At 26.7% G+C, this 24,843-nt stretch overlaps 1 protein-coding gene across 15 annotated transcripts in view; it reads right to left on the bottom strand.

Annotated features, from left to right (window-relative positions):
• The window catches only part of LOC122525387 (longitudinals lacking protein, isoforms N/O/W/X/Y-like), a 111,673-nt gene that overhangs the window by 72,410 nt on the left and 14,420 nt on the right, over positions 1-24,843 (bottom strand). For 14 of the 15 annotated variants that reach the window (XM_043648163.1, XM_043648161.1, XM_043648155.1 and 11 more), the window contains exon 6: positions 20,826-20,966. In XM_043648163.1, the coding sequence (XP_043504098.1) occupies positions 20,826-20,966 (141 nt within the window). The remainder of the gene's footprint in view (positions 1-20,825; positions 20,967-24,843) is intronic. The other variant, XM_043648154.1, reaches the window with a different exon arrangement.

A 24,843-nucleotide genomic window follows, 5' to 3' on the forward strand; every position in this document is an offset into this window, starting at 1 on the left:
AACATTTCTTTTTTTTTTTTTTTTAATTAAACCAATTCTCTTTTAATTTTGACAATCTACTTAGAAGAAAAAAAAAAACATCAGGCTCAAAAATTTTCAACTCATTCCTTCGTATATGCGAATATGAATTTTTATTTAATAAAAAAATAACAAGGAGTTCTAATAAACAAATAAATAATTTAATTAAAAGAAAGTAAGAGAGCGAAAGTTAATTATGCAGATTGCAATTTTAGTTACGAGAAACTAATGAATAACAAGAAGAAACGAACCCACCTTCTTGAAAATATGTCTTAACAAAGAAAACAAATAAAAATAAAAATAAAAGTAGTTCAACATTTATATTCGACTTTTTTGACGTGTATATATTTTTGTTTTTATTTTTATTCAAGTTTCCTGAACAACTTTCTAACGAATACGAACGATGATGATAACTCGACGAGGTGTGGTCGGTTGTTGTTGACTCAACGTATTCGTAGACACCTGTTGAAGTATTTTTATCGCAAGAACAATGAAAATAATCATCAAAAATCATCCCCCTCCTAATCGTCAGAATTTGAAAACTTCTTCTCGTTGTCAGACGACGAAAGACTATCCACAAAATTTGTTTGAAATTTTCAAGTGTAATATTTCAAATTTTATTCAGAGAGTGTTGGTTCCGAAATATAATATATTAATAAAAATAATTTTGCAACAAAATATGCGGATAAGAAAGAAAGAAAGAATGAAAGAAGACACAACACAACACCATAAAAAATAGATTTCATCAAAGCTTTTTTTTTCTACCATCGTACTGCTCTCTCTGTTTGTTCCACTCTAATTGCAATTTTATTTGTAATTATACTACAAGATGAATCCAAAAATCTACCATAATTTTTGTAATGGGTTGGAAATCAAAAAAAATGTTAATTGCAGTACGTCACTATCATATCAGAGTAAAAAGTATCGTTAAAAATTGATAAACTAATGAATATTTAATTGTACCTTGATCAAAATTCCAACTTGCATGCTATTGAATTGTTTGAATATTCTTTCATTGATGTAATATACGACACAACAGATGTATTATGCAATTATGTGCATATATGAATATCTGCATAAATTATTCTAATTTTTACGAATGGAGATTGAATGATAAATCAAATAAGTTCAATGAATTTATGCGTTTAAGTAATTTCCTAATTTTTTTAATATTACGAGAAAATATTTTTTCTTGGATTTTTTCTTTTTTTTTTCTCGAAACATAGTTGAAATGTTTTTTATAATTTGTTAACCCTTATAAAAACGATTAATAATAATTTTATTTTTTATATCATGAATTTTCTACCCGATAAAATTGTATTTGTGACTTTTTTCTTTTTTAATTTATACAGAAATTCTATTACAAGATAATAATTAGAAAAATGAATTTAGAAGAGAAAAATTAACGATACTTTTGAATATATTTTAAATAATTTATTTGTTATTAATGAAGTCAAACGTTTGAATTTTTTTCTAAATTATGCAAATTTTTTGTTGTTTTTACAAAACAATGATGAAAGCATGTATGTGTGTGTATAACTGTGAATTACCTGGTACATGTTCAAAGCTTTGTAGTAGAAGTCCGCATCCTCCAGGGCCGTAATTTTGTTTTTGGATGCCCTAAGCGCAACAATAACTTTAAGAAACCTCCACCAAGTAGAAGATTACATATAAAATTTATTTAATTTGATTTTCATTCATCGTTTCTATATTTTCATACTTTGATTTTGTCTAATATTATAAACAAACTATTAGAAAAATTTGCATTTAATGCATCTTTTTAATCAAAATTCGGCCCTCAAGGTAACTTCTAATTAATTATATTTTATCTATCAAGAGAAAATAATTTATAATTTTAAATTTAATTTTGCCAATATACAGAATCATGTACCTCATAATTTTCCTATACGAACTATAATTATCATAATAATAGGAGAATCTAATCAAACTCTAACCTTGGAAGGGATTTTTCTTTTCTCGAGAAGATATAAAATCATTTTGAAACAATCATGCTACCACAATCGTTACGCATTTGATAAAATAACAATAACGCGTTCTTCACAGGTATTCAAAACGATTTTTTAATATAATAATACCTTGTTCTAAATTATTATTATTATTTTCTTTTTTTATTTAAATATTCCAACAATTATTTCGTTCGAGTAAAAATCATAGTTCGAATAAATCGATTAATTACTTACTTTATTTAAAAAACAAAACAAAAAGAAAATAAAAGAAAATAAAATAAATTGTTAGAATAATCAAATTTTGTTACCTGCGAAAAACGCTGACCAAGATTGAATTTTCTAACAGGAAAATAAATCAAACGTAAAAATAAAGTTCTACCTATATTATAATAATAATAATAATAATAATAATAATAATAATAATAATAATAATATTATAATAATAATAATAATAATAATAAACGTAAATAATACAGTAACAGTAATAATAATAGTAATAATAATAATAATAACAATAGTCTCGTTCCTGAAAAAGATGGGAAGGGTACGAGCAAGGGATTAAGGGATTAAGGGATAAATTGAATTAATAAGAAAGTGAGAGAAGAAAAAAAAAAAGACAGAAAAAGAGAGGCATAGAGAAAAGAGGCAAGATAGATTTGACAACAATGTTGTTTCATTCACATAAACTTTTTATGGTTTTTCATTTTTTTTTTTTTCAAAATCATCTTTATTTAATTTTTTTTCCTTTTATCATTTGTTTTTTTTTTTTTTTAATTTGAATGTCCCAGGGCTCCACACACCATCCATCAATTCGAACAGCAGAAATTCTTTTCGTCTTCCAGAAGAGAAACTCGTACCTTTTTCTTCGTGCGATGCAATTTATTATTAAAAATAAGTGTAGTATTTTAGTGTATCAAAATAATGTGAGAATATATGTAAAGAATATGTTTCACTTGATCGATAATTTTGCACTCTGTTAATTAACCAATTTGAAAATTAATTTAACCAGAGGAAAAATGAAAAAAAAAAAACAAAAGAACATTAGAGAAATTACAAATTGATATTTAATACTTTGACCATACTTTTTGATGTAAGAGTCTCATTATTATTTAAATTTAATTTATATCTTTTGTTTTGTTTTTTTTAAAGTATAAAATATACAAAAGTATTTTTATTTATATAATTAAATAAATGTTGTAATTAAATTATTACCTGTTTTTTTATATAAATATGCAACACATCGTGCAAATTCGATGAAGATCACATTGATTTTCCAACGAAGTGTGATTTATCCTCCTATTTAAATTAAATTTAATATAATGATTATATGTGAACGAATTAAAATTAATAAGAGTATAGTAAACTAAAAAAAGAAACCTATGTAAACGAATATTAAATGGGATACAATCATCGTACCATTTTTTTTTCTCCAATGAAATAGAAAAGATTTATCTTTCATTAAATTTTGTTAGAACACACACACACCTAACGTGCATTTTTCCTATGTACATGTGTGTGTCATTATTTGTACGTGTAATTAGATCAAACGATTTTTATTCTTCCACAAACGTTGAATTCCTTTATTTGATTGTTTTTCCTTTCCTTGATCAGATAATAAATATTGCTTAAACAAATTTTGAATATTTTATCAAACGGATCAATAAAAAAAATGTTTCAAGTACAATCGAATATTAAATAATTTGAATAATTTTGGCTGATTTATTCAACTGGATTCGTTCGATTGAATTTATTTGATCGAATATCATTAATAAACTATAATTAGTTAATGTTAAAAAAATGTATGTTTGTGTTTGTATGTGTGTGTGAGAGAGAGAAAGAGAGAGAATAAAATATTCAGTTAGACTTCTTCAATGTTTTTTTTAAATGTCATTTCTTTATTTTAACAATGTAATAATTATTTTATATGCTTTGTTTGGTTGAAATTGTGCGTTTATAATTACATAAAAAAAATTTATATTATCGCCAATTCTTTCGTTCAAAAATGTATTCTAATTTGATTTAGAAAAATTTGTTGAAAATATTAATTACGTCGCCGCTGTTTATACAATTTTGAATATTTTCTTTCACATAACAATTTGAAAGATGTGTGTTTTTTTCTCTTTAACGAAAACTATTTTTCAAAGATATATTTTTCAATTATAACAATTTTCGTAACGTATATTTATATTAATAATGACCATCTTTTGAATTGCTTATGATTTTTTTTTCTGATTCCTTAAGTTATTATTTTCAATTAAACACGAAAGAAAAGTTTTCGAAAGAATAAATTTCGACTCGCGTACAAAACAATAAATTTATTCATTAGATTACTAATATATTTTAATTCGGTACTTGTTATATAAAAAAAAAAATATAAAACGTTTGTTGATAAATAATTTTCTTTTTTTTTCCTTTATACAGTTAAATTCTTTTTATAACTAATTGAAAATCAATCGAATATGCAATTAACAATTAATAATGAAAAATTATTTTCCATCAAACGCAGAGAAAGAGAGAAAGAGACAGAGAGAGAGAAATGTTTTTATCGCAAAAAAGAAAAAAAAAAGAAAGAAAAAAAAAGTAAAAATCTTCAATAATAACAACAAACAATTAATAACAAACATTTATCTAATATCACAAGCTGTCCAAAATAAAAATAAAAAATGTTCTTCTACTAAAATAATATAAAAAGAAATCATATGAAAACGTCAAACGTGTAATATTGTCCAATTAATTTGTTTCTTAATATGAAACATTGAGTTTACATATCGAAAATATTTAAAAAAAAACTATAAACAAATAAACAAAATGACGAAAAGACAATTTGAAATGTTCGATACGATCGTTTTCGGCAGTCAGAAATCAACGTACTAGAAAAGCAACGCGATCCTAATCAGTTTTGTTGAATAAAAACAACAAATACACCTTTAAAAAAAAAAATATATTTAGCAAAGAAAAACCAACCCCATTGAATAATTAAGAAGAAAAAAAAAATAAAGGGCACAGTTGTTTTTTTCCCCATAAACGGAAAGGATCTTCTCGAGATTTCGCGCCGATAAACGAAATCTAAACCGAGAGTTATACTTTTCCGACAATAATAAATATTTCAAATATATCAAATCGAATTTACTTCGTTCATTTTATCGATTACTTTTTCATTTAATTTCTAATGAAGTACAAATTTTGTTTTAAAAAAGAAAAAAAAACTCGGTAAATTCGATTTGAATTATTTGAAATTTAAGATCATCACGCACGTTGATCCTGACACGATCGATCGATCACATTTAAATCATCTTTTAGATCCTACAGGATTTTTTACATCACGATCAAAAAAGCAATGATTAATTAATAATATTTACTTATAAATTATTAACGAAACAAAAAATTGGACAACAAGCTTTTGTTTGAAACATCGAGATATTTATACAATAAAATATTACTCATTTTTTTTACAATAAAATAAAGAATAAATAAAATAATAATAGTACTTGAAAAATATATAAGATTAAAATGATAATAAGTATTATTATAATTATTATTCTAATATTAATTATAAAATTGATATAAAGAAATGTGAAAAAGTGTTGGACGAGCTTGAGAATCATTGAAAACGTTAAAAACGTTCTCTTAATCTTATCAAATTTTACAATAATTAATATAATATTAATAATATTAATAATATTAACAAAATTAAAATAGTAATAATAATAATATTAATAATAATGAAACAACGTTACTCTATTAACTACGAATCAAAGAGAAATAATGCAAATTGGAAAAAAAAAACTAAAAAAGAATGTAAAAAGATTTAAAAAACAAGTGCAAAACAATTTGTCTCTCTTTTAAAACTGTAACTACAATTTTCACTTTGAATCAAGAAAGAAAAAAGAAAGAGAATATATATTACGATAATAATTTTGATAATATGAACACAATAAAACAACATGAAAATTAGCAAAAGAAAAAAAAGAAGAAAAAAAAAGAAAATAAAAGAAAAAAAATTCATTTGATTTTCATAAATTTAGAGAAAACAATAATAATCACGAATAATCGATTATAATAATTTAAGTATCGTATTCTAATCGTTATTCATTTGAAATTGAAATCGAATATCAGCGTTAGAGAAGGGATGAAGAACCAGGACGCACCCCATAGAGATTGGCCACCATAGAAATGTTGAGTGTTGACGTCAGAGTTTGTTTTCCTCCATTTGTGATTTCATCTTGTTGATCCTGATCCTGATCCTGATCCTAATCATCTTTATCATCATCATCATATCATCATCATCATAATCATCATCATCATAGTCATCATCGTGATGATTCCTTTGCTGTTTCTCCGAATGAAAGATGGATTTTCCACAGTTACGAATACTTGATGAGAATTTTTGTTGATCGTACAAAGAATAGCAGCAATACAATTTGTATTATTTAATATATATATATATATAATATTATATTAAATAATACACACACACATATATATATGTATATTTTATATATATATATATATATATATATATGTGTACATATATTTTTATTATATATATTGCAATAATATATATAATAAAAAGAAATTGGATTTATTCAGCAACTTTAGACCTCAACCACAATCATACAAACACACAGAAACACATACACGGACTAATTTAAAAACAAATGGTGTTTTTTTTCTTTCGACTATTTTTAAATAAAATATCTTATCTTTGGTTTTTTTTTTATATTTGATATTACTTGAAAGTAATTTAGAATTAATCGAGATAGGTAATTATGAATTATGATTGATTTCATTTACAAAGAACCTATTATAATTTTTTGATAAGAACAAATATATTGATTATGTGTTAAAATAATAATAATCATTCGATGCACAATCGTTTCTAATAATGATCACTGCGCAGCGATGATTAATAGATTTTTGGATCATGCGTCGAATGATTTGAAATTTGAATTATTGATTGTTAATTTATTATTACTTTTTCGTATTATTATTTCGGCAAACAATTAGTTAACAATTCACAATATATATTTTAACTTTATTTAAACTATTTTGAATTGGATAAAAATTTGGACAAAAATTAATCAAATAAGTTAAGAACGTTCCCCTAAAATGAAATATGCAATTTTTTTTATATAAAAATAAAACATGTAAATTATTTATCCGAGTAATTTAATATTGTTAATAATATAATTATGAATTTTAATTCGAATTTGATTACCGAAATATATTCTTGAAAAAAAAAGAAAATAAATAGGCTCTTCGTAATTCAACTTTACACATCTAAAACCACAAAAAATTGAAGTATTTTTGAAAATTTCATTTCAAATAAAAATCAAATAAAATAAAATCTATCCGAAACTCTTTGGCGCCTTCGAGAGTTGCGGATTCGATTTTATTCTACTTTTTTATTTTATAATTATTGCAATTTATACAACATATTATTAAAATTATTATTCTAATTTAATTAAACCGAAAATAGATTGCACAAAGTACATCAAAATGTTATCAAAGCAAATACTTCTTCTCCTAATCTCTACCAATTAAAAAAAAAATCTTTTCAAGTAATTTTTCTAACAAGTTAATGTAAACTTTACAAATTATATATTTAAAAAAAAAAACAAATGAAGTAATACAAATTATAATTTGTTCACTTTACTCTAATCGAATATCACGTACTTAATTCACAATATAAAAAAAAAAAAAAAAAGAAAGAAAGATTGAAGAAAAAAAGAAATGTGCACAAAATTAATAAAGATTAATAATAACTTGCGGATAAATATTAGTAAACCACGCACACGAACATACACACACAGATACACACAGAAAGAGAGACAGTCGAACAAACAGACATGAAAAAAACAGACACGCAGAGAAATGAGCCCCCTTCAAAAACTCACCCAACCCTTTAAACACACACACCAGAAAGATAAACGAATCTCAAACCACAAAAAAAAAAATTTTGAATCATCATCATCATCATCATCACCACCACCACCACCACCATCAACGTCGTCGTCAATCGTCGTCATCGTTGAATGACACGTGCCGCAGTTAGGATTCTGCTGAGCTGAAAAGTTTTTAAACAAAAAAAAAAAGAAGGAAAGAAGAAGAAAAAAAAAGAAAGAAAAAGAGAGAGAGAAAGAGAGAGAAAGAGAGAGAAAGGAGAAAAATAAAGAGAGAGAGAAGAAGAGGGTGGGTGGGGTAAGTGAAAAATTACAAAAACAAAATTTAAAAAAAAAACAAAGACACCGATGTAAAATCAAAAAACTTTAGGGGGAGGGGTGGGGTATAGTATACAATACACACAAGAAAAACTAAGATTATAATTTAAAAAAAAAAAATTAACTTTCCCTGATAAGATATGGCTAACGAGGAATTAGTTTCTTACGACGAATAAAAATGATCATCATCCCCTATTATTATCTCTTTTTTTTTCTGTTTCTTAGGTGTGTCTCAGAAATTTTCTAATCGTAGTAATAATATAGTCGTTTGTTTTAATTGGAAGAAAAAAAAATTAAAATTAAAAATAAAAATAAAAATAATAAAATAAAAGAAAAATTCATTTAAGAAAAATAAAATCGTAAATATATCAAACGCATTAATTAACAATAGTGTTAGATCGTACTATTGTCAATGTTTTGTTAGACGTTGACGAATGTAAAATAATTCTGTTTTCTTATTTGTTGATACCAAAAAAAAAAAAATTAACATAAAGAATATTTAAAGAAAAACGAATGACAAAATTGATTGATTGATTAACAAAAAAGCAATTTAAAAAAAAACAAATATATAATATATACTTTTGATTAATTTTAAATTATTTAAACTGAAACCTATCGAATAATAATCTCGTCAACGATTGTATAAGAATCGAGAGAATATTTCTATTCTTATCTTTTTTTTTTGTTGCTATGGAATAGAATTGTTCATAAAGTTAATTTATATATGCACACAAATATTTATATTAACGTTATTTACGATAATAAAAATGATCGAAGTAATTTTAGAATATATTTAGAAATAAAACAATTTGATTGCATTTAATTGCAATTCTTATTGAATTATTTATCGTTTAAATCGTATTAAAAGAATTACGTTGTTAATTGAAACAATTGAGAAAAAACATCGATCACTTTTTATTATCATAAAAAAATATTTATATATTAATTTAATTAATTATAATAATTATTAAAATGAAAAGGTTATCAAGCGTGCCGATACAACACGCAAGATGAAATACTTACGTTGATTTTCTTTTCTTTTTCAATTTCATTTTTTTACATACTGTTACCGAAATTAATTCTTTTTCTGTTCCTTCATATCAAAGGTTCAAAAAAAGATTTTTCAAAATCATATACACTCACACACTCACGCACATACACATATTTAACACACGCGGATATCTTCTTTTTCTTCTTTCTCTTCTCGTGAATTCGCGTGCATCCAAAAATTCAAATTGGAATTATTGGATCTGTACGTAAAATCGGATGATAATTTCAATATTTGGAAATTACACGATATTAATGAAAATAAATCTAGCACTCCCCCTCCCCACCTTGGAGGAGGCTTTAAATAAAAAAAAAATAATAAAACTATAAACAAAAATGAGAAGAATCAACTGTAAAGAAATGAGAAATGAAAAATGAATTTTTGTGCGAAACAACAGATGACCATATTTAAATAAATAAAATAAAATAAAAAAAAAAAGAAATTAATAAAATGATAATATACACCAGTCAATCAATTTCGAGACGAAAATGATAATCAGTTAAGTTATTATTATCATTTATCAAATAATAAATTATTAATAAAAATAAAAAAGAAAGAACTGAAAGAATAATTATATGAAATTATTAAAAAAAAAAAAATGATGATACCTGAAACACACACACAATAATATACACAAACGAAAATATTGTTTGTTTAAACGAATAAACCACAATAATAATAATAAAAAATAAAAACTGTGTCTCTCATTGTTTGAAACAACAGAAAAGAAGAATATTATTCAGAAACAATAACTTCGAATCGACCAATGTGAAGAATTTCGACAGGTATTCAAAAGTTATATGTTAATCTTTCAAATATATGAGAATCAGAATTGTGTGAAGAATAGAAAAAAAAAAACACAAATTTATAAATATAGTTAGAAAAAAAAGTTTACCAATACTGTACCAATTCAACATCACATCCAAGTTCGATGATGAATCTAGATTAATATCTAGAATCATTTTTTTGTCCCCTGATGAGAAAAAATTCATGATCGATCGATCAAAAACGTAGATCGTTCGATCATCGAAATTTTTCCATTTTCTTTTCTTCTTCTTCTTCTTATTCTTCTTCTTCCGAATTTCTTTTCTTTCCAATTGCACCATGTATTTGTCATAACACTGCGTGATAATCAAGAGAAATAAAACACTGATCGAATAACTCGAAGAAAAAAGAAAAAAAAAAAATAACAAGAATTCGAATTATTCGACGCGAAATATGAACTCGAGAAAAATTTCAAAAGGAATAATTTTCTCGAGCAATTCCGAAATGATTTCTCATTGAAAAATCACGCCCTTCTCTTCGTAGATACACGTAAATATTTTTCTTTTATATATTCCCACTTATTCATCACTTTTGCCACCACTCCTCATCCTCATCCTCCTCCACCCTTTTCAACACTCGTAACAAAAACGTGTAAAAATGTTGTAAAGAAAAAAGAAATGTTAAACCGAACCAATGACGAGTCACACTCAAAGATATTGATTTTCCCTTTTCCATTGTTTTTTCATTCAATATTTTTAAGTGCATCGCAAAAGTCGTTAACATTTGTTCGCAACTTTCAACGACACGTTTTTTTTTTTTGGTGTTGGGGGAGGGGTGGGGAGAGAGTGACGACGAACGCGTAAACAACGAAACCGTTGTTTTTTGTTTTAGTACCGAAAAATGCGGACTAAAACTTTTGTCAAACGAGAGAGTAAACAAATATTGTTTGATCGTTTTTTATAAACAAAAGCCTTGCCCAATAAAAATTATTGCGGCAAGCTCGTAAAAATTCGTAAAAAAAAATCCGTAATACGCATATATCTCAGATGCATATTTTTGTAATTAAGATTAAAAAAAAAAACAATTGAGAAAGAAAGAAAAATATTAACAATAAATTATTTCGTTCGCTCGATCGTTCATTCGCAACAACACTCGCGCTCGCATACACCCCCATACACTCGTAAATATTTCTCATACATTCGTACGTTCTTACTTTCATGCACTCACAGATCCATTCGAGAAGTGTTTATAACTCGAGATGGCTATTGAAAATAAATCCTCTTTTTATCGACGAGATGATAAAAACGTCTTATTCGCAAAATTAAAAACGAAATTATCCAAATCTCGGCTTATTTTCAGATCAAATTTTCACGAACAATCCCGAGCAAATAAATATTAAATAATGATTTAAAAAAAAAGAAAAAAGAAAAAAAAAGCAGCAATAATATTATATAACAATAAACAAATGCAACGATGTGAACGAATAAAATAATAGATGATTTATTGAAAAGAATTAAAAGAAAAAGAAGAGAAGAGAGAGAGAGAAAGAGAGAGAGATATATAATGTTAAAAGCACGTATGAAATGTATTACAAAAATAATATTAATAATATTAATATTAAAATAAAAAAATAAAAAAAAAGTAGTCGTTAACAATAAAATTATACACAGAACGCGCGTAAAACATCAAATGTTCAATTCAATCCATTTTAATCAATTCAATCTAATTTACCTTGATGATTTTCTTTGACACCATATATACTTTACCATGGATTTTTTTTTCACCATAAAAATATTCCTTACCAACCACAACGACAAATTCTTGTGTCTACCTGATGTTGTTCGAAACTTCTTCTTATCGAAAATCCCCACAAAAATAATTCCGAATAAACTAAAATAAGAAAGACAAGAATAAAAATTAGGATTAAAAATAAATAAAAATAAAAATAAATAATACCGAAAAAAAAAGAAAGAAAGAAAGAAAGAGAAAGAGAGAGAGAGAGAGAGATTAAAAGAGATTAAAAACAAATTGTTCGTAAAAACCGTGCGCTCTCGAGACAAAATGGCCAACGAAAGCGCAACTGCGAACAAAAAGAAAGAAATAACGAATCGAAGAATTAAACACACAAACACACAAAAATCAAACAATAATAATAATCACATAACACGACGCGTTGATAAAAAGGAAAAAAAAAATTAATTCGATCACCTACGCAAAAGGCGTGATGCTCGAGAAAAAAAAAGTAACATGGCGGCGCGGCAGCGGCGTTGCGTAGTCATCTTCCCCCACCATCTTCCTTTTTCTTCTTAATTATATTTCACTTTTCTTCATTCATTAAAAACTTTCTTCTTCTTTTCTTCTTCATATTTTTCATATATATATATATACATACAATTTCAAAAACCGTGTGTAGTCTTCTTCTCTCGAGAGGGAAATAATAATTTTCCTTCAATGAACGTATTATTTCATTGAATTAAAAAAAAACCGACAAGAAAATATGAAAAACAAAAACAATAGTTGTTTAGGGGTGGGGCGGCGGGCGAGGAAAGAAAGAGAAAGCGAGAGAAAGAAAGAGAAAGAGTAGAGAAATGAGAAAAGAGGAAGAAGACAAAAAAATTAGCAAAGAGAAAGTGGCGACGCGACGGAAGAGAAAATGGCGCAGCGGACCGAGAGGGAAAATGGCGGCGGTGGTGGCAGCAAGCCCCGATCGAAAAATCGTTCGACCGTGGCCGCGCGCTCGCGCTCAAAAATTTTTCCCCCACTCCGCGCGAAAATCGCGAATTTTTTTTTTCCCTCTCGACATTTGAATTTTCCTCGTTGGTTTTCTTTTATAATATGTTTTTCTATATATATATACATATATATATATAAATATGTATGTAATCACACCACGCGATATATAAACTTTGCACGAAAATGCTTTTTTTTTTGGTACGTTCGTATTGTTTTTTTGCTTTTTTAAATATTATATGCATTTTGTAATCCGTTTAAAAAAAACAACTCTCTTCTTTTTCGATCATCTCTCTCTCCTAAACACTCGGAGGATGAAAAAGACACAAGAGGGAGCAAGAATTTACAAGAGCAAAAAGTCGTGACATGGCATGGTACAACAACAACAACAACGAAAGTCTAATAACGAGAAAGTACAATACCATGAGTAGAATAATATACTGATAATAATAATAATAATAATAATAATAATAATAATAATTATAATAATTATAATAAAATAATAATAATAATAATAATAATAATAATAATAATAATAATAATAATAATAATAATATTTTAATAATAATCAATAATATTTTAATAATAATAATAAATATGTAAATTCGTAACGTAATTTATATATATTTAATCATATATAAATATATATAAATATAAAAAAAAATAAATATATATCTATATATTATATACAATTATAACATATATATATAACGAGAAGTAGAGGAGAAACAGTATTATAAATATATGTGTACATACATATTTATATATACGAAGTATGTGTGTGTATATATATGATATTTCTCTTTATATATAAATATATATAAAATGATATATAAATAAATATATATAGAGAGATAAATTATCACACATATATATCCATACATAATACGTATACATATATATGTGTGTGCGAATATAAGTATGTATATAAAAGAGAGCTATATAGGTATGTAATCGGGTTAATAATCAAATATCTGATGTTTTATGCGTTACGAACAAATAAGCGAGTTATGTACACGTGGGTTAGTAAAAAAAATGGCCGAAGATGCGAGAGTGGGCGTATATAAATCCTTTTGTTTCAATCCATCTCACTTTTATTTCGACATTTTTATTTTACCATTATACCCGCGTGCAATATAAAAAAGTACACATATATAAACGCAGGATATGTACATATATGTGCACGTATAAACAACACACAGGTATAAGATAATAATTAAAATTGAAAAAAAAAAAATAGAAAAGAACAAGAATTACACGTGAATAAATAAATGAACAATAATAACACGCGTCACTCTTGCATTTCCGTAAGAGTTAAAAAGGTGTAAATTACACTACCGAAGGAAAGCGTGGCATGCAAGACGAATTACGCAAAAAATGGCACAACGCAATGGAATTAAAAACTATCGAGAGTGTATACGCATACACGGATATGGACACAGGGGAGAAAAAAAAATATTATTTGTTTCTTTACATAGATATATATATATACATATATATAAATATATATATATATATAAATACATATATGTATACACATATATATGTCATGTTTTAAGAGCACACATCGTGATTTCTGTACACGTATGCGCGCACTTGTACACATACATATATATCTATGTATCTATATATATATATATAATATATAATATATATAATATATATATATATATACATTTAAAAAGAGATATATATATTTTGATAGGATCGTATTATTTGAACGATTGATTTCGTTTGCTCGTGGAAGACAAATAATGGTTGTTGTTGCTCGCACGATTTATATATTAATCGTACGGGTTAGGCAAATTAGACAAATTTAACGTGACCATTTCTTGTTCGTCACTTAATTATTTAATTAATCATTTCTATTTTATTCATGTCAATTTATATCTCTAATATTTACAAGTTTTCATTGTTTTACTGTTAATATTACCCAACGTGAACTATTTATATATTTATATATACATATATATGGAAAAAAAATTAAAAAAAAAAAGAAATTTTATCCATTACTTATATTTTTAAATATTTACAAAAAAAAGAAAGAAAGAAAGACAGGAAAGAAATTTAGTACTGATTTGGAATAATTATTTGTACAAAAAAAAATGGAAAATAAAAAATACTTCGTTCTCGTATGGGTGTGTGAACAGTAGTAATATAAATAAATGAACAAATAATTAATTAAAAAAAAAAAAAAGAAGAATTATAACGAACAAAAAAGAAGTCACGCCCACGACAGCAAAAAATGAGGGTTGGGGACCAGTGTGTGTATAATATCTCTTAATTATTTTTCTCTTTTTACTTTTTTCTTTGGGTCTTCTCTTTTTTGTATTTTATTTTTTTTTTTGGTAATCTTTTTCTTGTTGTTTCTTTTTCTATTTTTTTTCTCTGGGATCCGAAAGGGTTTTTCATTTTTTGTATATCTCGTCCAGGTTCAATGGCAATTAAGTTATTGTTAAAAGTGTATGACACACACACACACCACGTTAATATAATTTTTAATTATTATCTTTAAATAATATTTATACTATAAATATGATTAATTTGATTTTATTTTGATGAAAATGTGATGAAAACACTTTCGAAAAACTTGTTTACCATTGCCCCAAACGTGGTCTCTTATCATTTTTTTCTCTTTTAAAACGGACATTTATATTTAAATATGAAGGAAAAAAAAATGAGAGAATCGTCGATCTCTGATTTTTTTCTCCCCCTCGAAAAAATTGTTGCTGGGAACAACGTGGCACAAAATCCGGTTCTAATCCAATTACGGCACGAATTGTTTTTAATCATTATTATAATCATTTTATAATAATAATAATAATAATAATATTAATCAACTTATTTTAGTATACTGAACACGTGTATCATGTATTCTATTTGTTCTCTATCTTTCTCTCTCGTACAAAGAAGCACGCATACAAACAACACATTCACTCTGTCTCTTTCATTATTATTTTAACACGTTCACGCCGGGGTGACCCACCGGTGGGTCATCAATTGTTTTCAGAAAATTCATCATTAAAAAAATAAGATGATTTTATTTTTTCTCAACATTACATTACTTTTAAATTTGAATATTATAAACATTAACATTTAATATTTTAAATTGATAACAATTATTTATTTATATTAATGCAACTTTTTAAAACATTCTAAGCATAATGTGGGCTGGCCCTTACAACGCGTACAATATGTCGTTACTTTTTTACTTTTTTTCGAGGCATATAATCTATTTTGTTTTTTTGATAATTGTTTGTAACATTCTTTACATCGTTTTCTTGTTTTCCTGGCAGGCCCTTTGTATGATTGTAGAGAATGCGTACGTTTTCTTGACGGATATCTCTTTTCTATTTTAGCTTCTTCGATTTCTCTGTGATGATCTTTGTTCAAAAGATGATCGATAATTTGTTTTTGAAATTTTATAATTGAAATTCCGCAATAAGCGTGTTAAAACTAGCATCGATATTGCCCCGCCCCACGAAGCGTAACGCGGTAAGACACAAACGCAGATTTTCGCCCCGGCGTGAACGTGTTAATTAAAAAACCTGTCTTTGTAAACGAAAACATTTAATTTGAATTCGAATAGAATATTTTAAGTACAAAAGAATTCTTTTAAATAAATTTCAACAGATCTAATTCCAATAAAAAAAAAAAACTAAGAATAAGAAGAAGAAGAAATCTCGTTAAAACCTTAAGTTTTTAATTACGAGAAATAATGCGAATGAAAATATTGGAATTGTGAACATTTAATTGAATTCAACGAAATGATCTATAGATAGATAGATCCAATTTTTATTTTTTTTTAATTATTTAATATTTTTTTCTATTCATCCTTTCAAATGAGATCTTTTAAAACAACATATATGTAATAATATTATTAATAATAATAATAATAATAATAATACCGTCATCACGCAAGTCGTATTGTCATTGTCGTCCAATCGAATAATAATAATAATAATAATAATAATAAAAAACCATTCAAGGTAACAAAGTCTCTGACGGTGAAAAAAACGACCTCCGCCATCAATGCGAGCATCGCGTCCGTTTATATATTTTTTTTTCAATTAATTAATTAATTACTCATTTACACGCGTGTAGCCCCCTCCATCCTCATCTCATTTTCCCAATAGGAATATTAAAAAATGCTTCTTTTTTTGTCTTTTTAATTAAAAAGAACAGTTGGAAGGTTCGTAATTGGAAATGATAAATAATATTCATCAAGTGATGTTAAATATCGTTAAATAAATAATCAACACATTCATTCTACACGAATTTTTCATTGTAAATCCTATATATAGACAAAAAAAAAATATCTAACTCGAGATACAAATTTATTTGATTAATCAATTAATTAATTTATTTATTTATTTATTTATTATATATATATTATTGACGAGTGAACCATAAACTGTGTTAATAATTAACGGGCATCATAATTGCTAGCATTGACAGAGGAAATCGCTCCTCTCTCTCCTGAATTACCTTGTTTCCCACGTTGGATCACCTCAGTTCTCAACTGGGTAATCATCTAACTACTGACCCTAATTACTTTTGATATATATTGAGATCAAATATAAACTAATTCATTTGATTTTTTTAATAGAAAAACTATAAAACAATATCTCGCGTGTCAATGCTAAACAAAATTTCCCTCCCCCTACCACCCCAAGCCCAATTATTAAAATACGTGTCCTATAAGAAATACAGGAAATCAAAATTTGGTGTTCAACTCTCAAGATTAAGTGGTGGTGGTGGTGTTGATGTCTTAATTAAATATTTTTGTAATCAATAGATGTGAAGAATACCCCTCCCCATGGGGGGTCTCGTTTTAATCATCAAAATGATTATACATTTGGTTTAATAAAGATCTTCTGGTTATTTTTGAAGTATCAACGTGAAGATAATTGTGTGTCCTATTAAATTCAGTTATTTACGAATGAACAAATAAGAGAAGTTTTATTAAAGGGGGAGGGGTGGTGGTGGGGGGTCGAGAGAAAGTTATATGAATTAGCACAAATTTTATGCTAAATCATCTGCTTGCTTGTTTGCTTGCTGAAAGATGCAGCTGTTGTGGTTGTTGTTAACTGACAGATGCAACGAACCAGAATATAAGAATAAAAAAGAAGAGGAGGAAGAAGAAGAAGAAGAAGTAGAAGAGGAAAAAGAGAATTAGCTGACATCAGAAATGAAGTATGGTATTACTCCTGTATGAAAATCAATTTCATCGTTGCCAATTGGCCTAAGACCAACCAACAGAGTTACCTAATCGATAATAATAATAGTAGTACGTGGTATAATCTTTGATGCGGTTCGATGACCATTAAAAGGAGTGTCATCAACATCAAAAAATATTAAATCTCATTGTGTAATCCATGGGTAACAACCACACCTATATAACACTATATCAAACACACACATGTGTAATCTAAAAATAGATACGTATGTGTATGATTAGAATTGTATTGTGCAATTCTAATCTAGTCCAATATTTTGCATTTCCATTGAGAGGGTGGTTATTATTTAGATCAATAAATATTATCCAATGTGATATGATCAGTGGAATTTTTCTCATTGATCGAGAATATCAATTTTTAGTTTAAAAGTTCAATCGCAAATTACGTTGCGTTGAACGATAATAGAACAATCGTAAGTTGTAAGTTTCAGTAAATATATCAAATTACTGAAAATAGAAATTGACGATGAAGTACAACCATCGTCAGGAAAATTTGTGATAACTTGGACTGAAAGAAAGTCCAGGATTAATTATAGGCCTCGCTTTTTTTTTGTTAGCTTCAACAGCAATAAAAAGCAGAAGAAGAAGAAGAAAATATCTGATTTGTCAGCTGTTATAATTAACTTCTTGGATAAATGACGTCAATAAGATGAGAACAGTCATTAAAAAACTGCATTGCAGCACACACTATTGCATTACCTGCATTAGAACGAAATAATATTAATAATCGTTGTTTTAACAAATAGAAATATTGCACACACCAATCTAGAGAGTTTCAAACGCCAATAAATTAGAAATCATCAGTCGTGTATCGTGTATATATATAATGTGAGAAAGAAAAATATTTTCTATCATCGTTCGGTTGTCTATCATTAATTTCTCACTTTCTCACCATTTGCCTAATTAATTTTCTAATATTTTCTAATAGTATCATTATTTACCGGTAAATAATTGAACAAATATTACGTTTAGGAGGAGGGATCCCTAGTTTGATATTATCATCTAACTTTAATTAATTATTTCATTTAATTTATATTCAATTTTATCTAATCCTTTGTAATATATATAATCTTATAAAATTTTAATTAATTTATTATATTAAATCATGGTATTGAGAAGAAGAATAAGAATAAGAAGAAGAAGAAGAAGAAGAAACTGAAATAGTAGTAGTAGTAATAGTAGTAGTAGTAGAAGAGGAAAAGAAAATGAAAAATAAAAATCTATTTTGAAAAATATATGAAAAATTCGATTGTAATAATTACTCGTAATAATCTAATTTGAAATTCTTTTTTGTTTTTTAAATTTATATATAACGAAGTATTTATATCTTCGTTCAATATGTGTGAGTTGATATTTTGAAAAGAGTCTGAGGAGAGGGTGTGTGTTGCTCTCCTCCTTTTCTCTCCTCTCTTCTTTCGTTATAGTTCCTTTTGATCAAAGGAGAGAGAGGAAAAACTAAATTAAGCGACGTCGCGTTACACTCGAACAAAATATGTCGAGAACGAATGAAAATTAAAGTAAGTAGAAAAATAAGAAAAAGCAATAACAAGAAAAAAAAAGAAAAAATAAGACAGAATGAAGGGAATATAAATAATAGTTAAGAAAAATAAAAAAGATAAAAGATATTTATATAGTAAAAGAAAGAAAGAATAAAAGTATAATAATAAGAAGAAACGAAAGAATTAGTATAATTAAGAATTTTTCATTCGTTGCGACATTTTCATTGGGTGCATCGTGGCGTCGCTCGTTTAAAAATATTTTTCTTTTTTAAATAAAAAAATTAAAATTAGATAAAAAGTTGCATGTATGAGTAAGTGTATGTGTATGTGTATGTGTATCATATATATAAAAGGATTGTAGTATGTTGATAAAAAAACAAATATGTATAAATATATATACATTTTTTTTTAATTACATACCTTGAATAAATATATATATAATGTGTTCATATGTGTGTGTGTGATTATGTGTGTATGTGTTCGTCACATATCTCATATATATATAATACGTATGTCGTTTTTTTGTTTCATTTTTCGTATCTTTTTTTTTGTTCTTCTCTTTTGGATTTATTTTATTTGTTTTATTTTTCAGAGACCGTGCTACTCTTGAACATTACCGGAATCTAAGTTTGTACCACGTTATCCGACAGCGAAAGGGAAAAACAATATATATATTAATTAAATATATATTTTTCCCCCTTTTTGTTTTTAAAAACGAACAAAAAAAACCAACCTGGCGAACCTGCGCAATTGGCACTCTCGGTATATTAAATTTTCATTTGATTTTCATAATAACAAAACGTTCATATTTATCTCAAACGTTCTCCTCCAATCCAAATATCTTTCGTAATACATATATATACATATATTACCTCTAACAACAACAACAATAATAATAATAATAATTAGAATAAAGTCGAGAATATAATTCGACAAATAATAATTTTCGTAAATTTTTGATTTAAAAAAATATAAAAAAAAATGATAAAAAAAAAATAAATATCCAATCATCGTCCTTGCCAACAAAAGAACGTCAAATATATATGTATACATATACATACACACATAGATATATTTTTTTTTAAATTCTTTGATAATTAATAAATAAATCATTGTAAATTTTGTAATATAATAAATAATCATCATAAGTGTTTAGTTAATGATAATATAAAATAAAAATAAAAAAACTTTGCCGACTGTTAATGAATTCGGGGGGATGTGGGGGAGAGAAAGAATGTGGATGATTATAATAAATAATATAATCATCCCAGAAAAGAACACAGTGCCTATTGTTACGGTGGGCCAGACATATTAAATAAACGAAGATGATGAGCCTACCTTGTGAGTCGCGGTGGGCCTGTGCGGCCTCCTGAGCTGCGAGGAAGACTTCGTCCGTCGTCCCTGGAGCACCTGCTACGGAACCGACGACACCACCTGTGTTACTTCGATCACCAGTAACGTGCCATGTTGCAAGGCCTGCTGATTTAATTTGTACCAAAGGAAAGAAAGAAAAAAATGTTATAAGAAAAAAAGAAAAAAAAAAAAATAAAAGCATAAATTTATTGGGGGAGGGGGACCGAAAAAAAAGAAACAAAAAAAATAGAGTGGTCGGGAAGAAACGGAAAGGGATACGAAAAGAAAAAAGTGGAAGGAAAGAAAGAACAAAAAAAAAATAGAATCGTACGATTAATATTACCAAGTTTAGGAAGAATTAATCTTATCTTATTTTTGTTATTTTATTTTGCGAGTATTACGTATATATGTGTATTGGTAATTGTGTATGACAGTGGGGCCTTACCCCCACCACCACCACCATTTCACTCAAGCCAAAAATTTATACATACTTTTTTATTTTAGAATATATTCATCATTTTTAGATAAATTATACCATAATTTCCATTATTCCAAATTTTCTGATCAGCCACTGTAATAATTTATTTCAACATACACACAATATATACATAATAATGCAAACTATTTAATTGTGATGTTAAATAACTGATATAAATGAGACTCATCAAATTAAATTGGTTAGAAAAATTATGCGTTACTTTGACGAAAGCTTAAAAGTAACAGAAATTAAAAAAGAAGAAAAACAACCTTTAACGAAAAGTAAATGGGGGTTGTTGTTTTTAGGATTATTAAGTAATTAAAATATTATGTGCGCGTGTACGTGTGTGTGTACGTGTGGGTGTGGGTGTGTATAGAAAGACAACAACATTAATAATAATAATAACAACGAGAAATAGGAACAATAGGTTGATATATATACATATATATTTTATTTCATTAATTATCCATCATTAAATTGTCCATTATTAATATTAATATTATTATCATTATCATTATTATTATTATTATTACTAATTAATTACTTTTTTATATTATTTATAGTTGATTTTAATTTAATCGTATCTAGTATCTTTTTCTTTATTCTTTTTATTATTTTTTTTTATAATCGAGGACGGAAAAAAGAAAATTAATTGGCACGATTTTATTCGGTGAGACGGTATGAAAAAGGGGTTATTAATTATTATTACAAGATATGCAGGACTGTATCTATTTATAATTTTTCTTTTTTTTTAGAGACCCTATATAGGTGCAACACATTACAAAATCTTAATAGATCGTAATTTTTGTTGTATTTATTTTTACTAAATAATTAAATAACTTGCTGCTATTATAATAATAATAATAAGAATAAGAATAATAATAATAATTAATAAAACATACGTCTTTATAAAAAGAGAATAATTAGAGAATAGGAAAACGAATAAATTATAAATTTAACCCCTTGCCCTAAGATTATGTGGTGGGTGCCATAATTAACAGCATATTCAGCATAATAACGGTTTCAATATTCGTAGTTGTAACAATATCACATACACGTTTTACGACACGACATGTAAATAATAAAACATGTAATTTTACGAACAATTCAATTATATAGAAGAAAAATAATATTTAATAAATCTTCGAGTGTCAATTATTATTATTATTATTATTACTATTATTACCAAAAAAAAAGAAAAAAAATAAACAGAATTTTATTTCCAATTTCTGAATAATAATATTTAATTTTAAACGATTAATGTTTTAACGTAAGAAAGAAAGAAAAAAAGAAGAGGAAACTAATAATTCTCAAATGTATGAAATTTTTCGAAACATAGTGGTACATGTAACGCAACTTTACACCTTTTGCACTCCCACGTTGTTTCGCTACGTTTTTTATGTCTGGAACAAACTTTACAGGCTCTTGATGGCCTTGATTTCGATGGCGTTGGGTCTATATGCTTTGGAAAATGTGCCCAATGTTGAGCGTGCAGTCTCACTGGTAAATCACCTCCTTTCGATAATCCTCCTCGTCCATAATATTCTAGTAACGGTATATTTTTCAGTAATGATTTTGCGAATAATTATTTTTTCACAAATAATTTACAATACAATATTCTGTATTTTTTTTTCTTTCTTTTTTTCAAAGTGTAAAATTCTATCTTTTACTTTATTTTTATTTATTATTTTTAATTTCTCGAACAAAATCTTACGAGGAGTTTTAAAAGCACGTAAAACGAAAACCTACACTTCCTATTACAAACCCCTACCACCCCCCCTCACTCCTCCTACCCTTTAATTCAAACCCTAAATTTTCTGCTTCTTTTTTTTCCAAGACATTTTTATTATTTTGTTTTCCAACATTTGTATTTTTCAAATTTGTTGAAAAAATTCAATAGCCAATCCGACACGCGTGTTGTTATTTTTATAATTTGACCAGTGTGTTCTCGAAACGCGAATTTTTCACAATTGGTTAATTTCCTAACGATAATGTAAGGGCAAAGGGTTAAAATAAAGTGTCACCCCTCCAAAAAAAAATTAATTATTATTTCTAAAAATAAAAAATAAAATCCACCGCAATCATCAATTACCGATTTAAATCCAATCCAATCATCAATCCGCATTAATATTTTATTCTTTCATTCTTCAATTGAATATTGTATAATTATACAAATGTTTATTCTATCGAGAAATAACCATGACCGTTAACCATTAATTAATAATAATATAATAACTTGTGAATTAAAAACAATTCATTTTCGCATATAAATTGTCTTCAAAATATTTCACTGTGATATCGATTATTACTATAACAATTGCTATTAATCGCTATCCAAATTCATAAACTAAAAAAAATAAATAAAAATACAAATGTTTTTCTTTATACATATTTTTTAAATTTCAATTTTAAAAAAAAAACATATTCCCGTCAGATATGACAATAACTCGGGGGTCGTCAGTAATGTTTATACTGATAAAACAATTGCAACTCAAATGAAAAAAAAACAGATAACGTAAAACATTTAGTCATTTCTAACGTGTCATATAATACGAGGAACGCAACCGTCATTCAACCGCTTAGAATAGAAATAAATAATTACATGATAAATATCCGAATAATTTTTATCAGCGTTAAAAAGAAATATTATTATTATTATTATCAACAAGTTAAAAAAACCTCACGCTATTTAAGGAAAACAATATATAATAATTGAAAATATTAATGTAATTTATTATAACAAGATAAACAAAGGTGTGGTTTCCTGTAACATTGTTTACATAAAGTTAGAACTTTTTTCGTTATATTTTTGGCCACCTTGTAACCTAACTTTAATGAATTTTGTTTATAACACTCCCTGCAGTACCTTCTAATATTACACAAATCTCCTTCTTTCATTTCCAAACGATGAAGATCAGGTATAATATCTGTGTCAATTTGTCGCGTTACGGTTAAGTGTTGCGTTAATAAAACTCCACGTGAATACTGCGTGACATCTAACACAGATATGTGTAAACAATTATTATTATTAATTATATATTTTAATATTATATTTTTTCTTTTCTTCCTTCAGATATCGTATATAACAAATAATAATATTTTTAACGTGTCAAACAACAACAAAAAAGCAAAATTGAGAGGCTTACTTTTGCACCTTGGCGGGGAGATCTTCGAAATAAATACAGCCCTGATCGATAGTTTAAAACAAAGGGTCGAGGGGGGCTGGGGGAGGGGTCGACGACTGTGTAGTTTCATTTTCGCAGCAGAGAAGAACAACAAGTTGAAGTTTTAGAAGTTGCAATTCAGCGAAAACGGAAGACCCCCCCTTCGTTCAGCGAAAAAGTCACCCCCTCCCCCTTCTCCTACCCCCTTGAAAATGAACGAATTTTTCTTCGTTCGAATTCTTATTCCTATATTTTATCTTGACAATTTTCGATCATTCGCAACACAACAATACGACAAGAAACAATAATGACGACTAGGAGGACACAATCACCATCACTACCACCACCCACCAACCACGAC

Source organism: Polistes fuscatus, unplaced genomic scaffold, assembly GCF_010416935.1.
Source record: "Polistes fuscatus isolate 324 unplaced genomic scaffold, CU_Pfus_HIC Scaffold9, whole genome shotgun sequence".
Classification (NCBI taxonomy): Eukaryota; Metazoa; Arthropoda; class Insecta; order Hymenoptera; family Vespidae; genus Polistes; species Polistes fuscatus.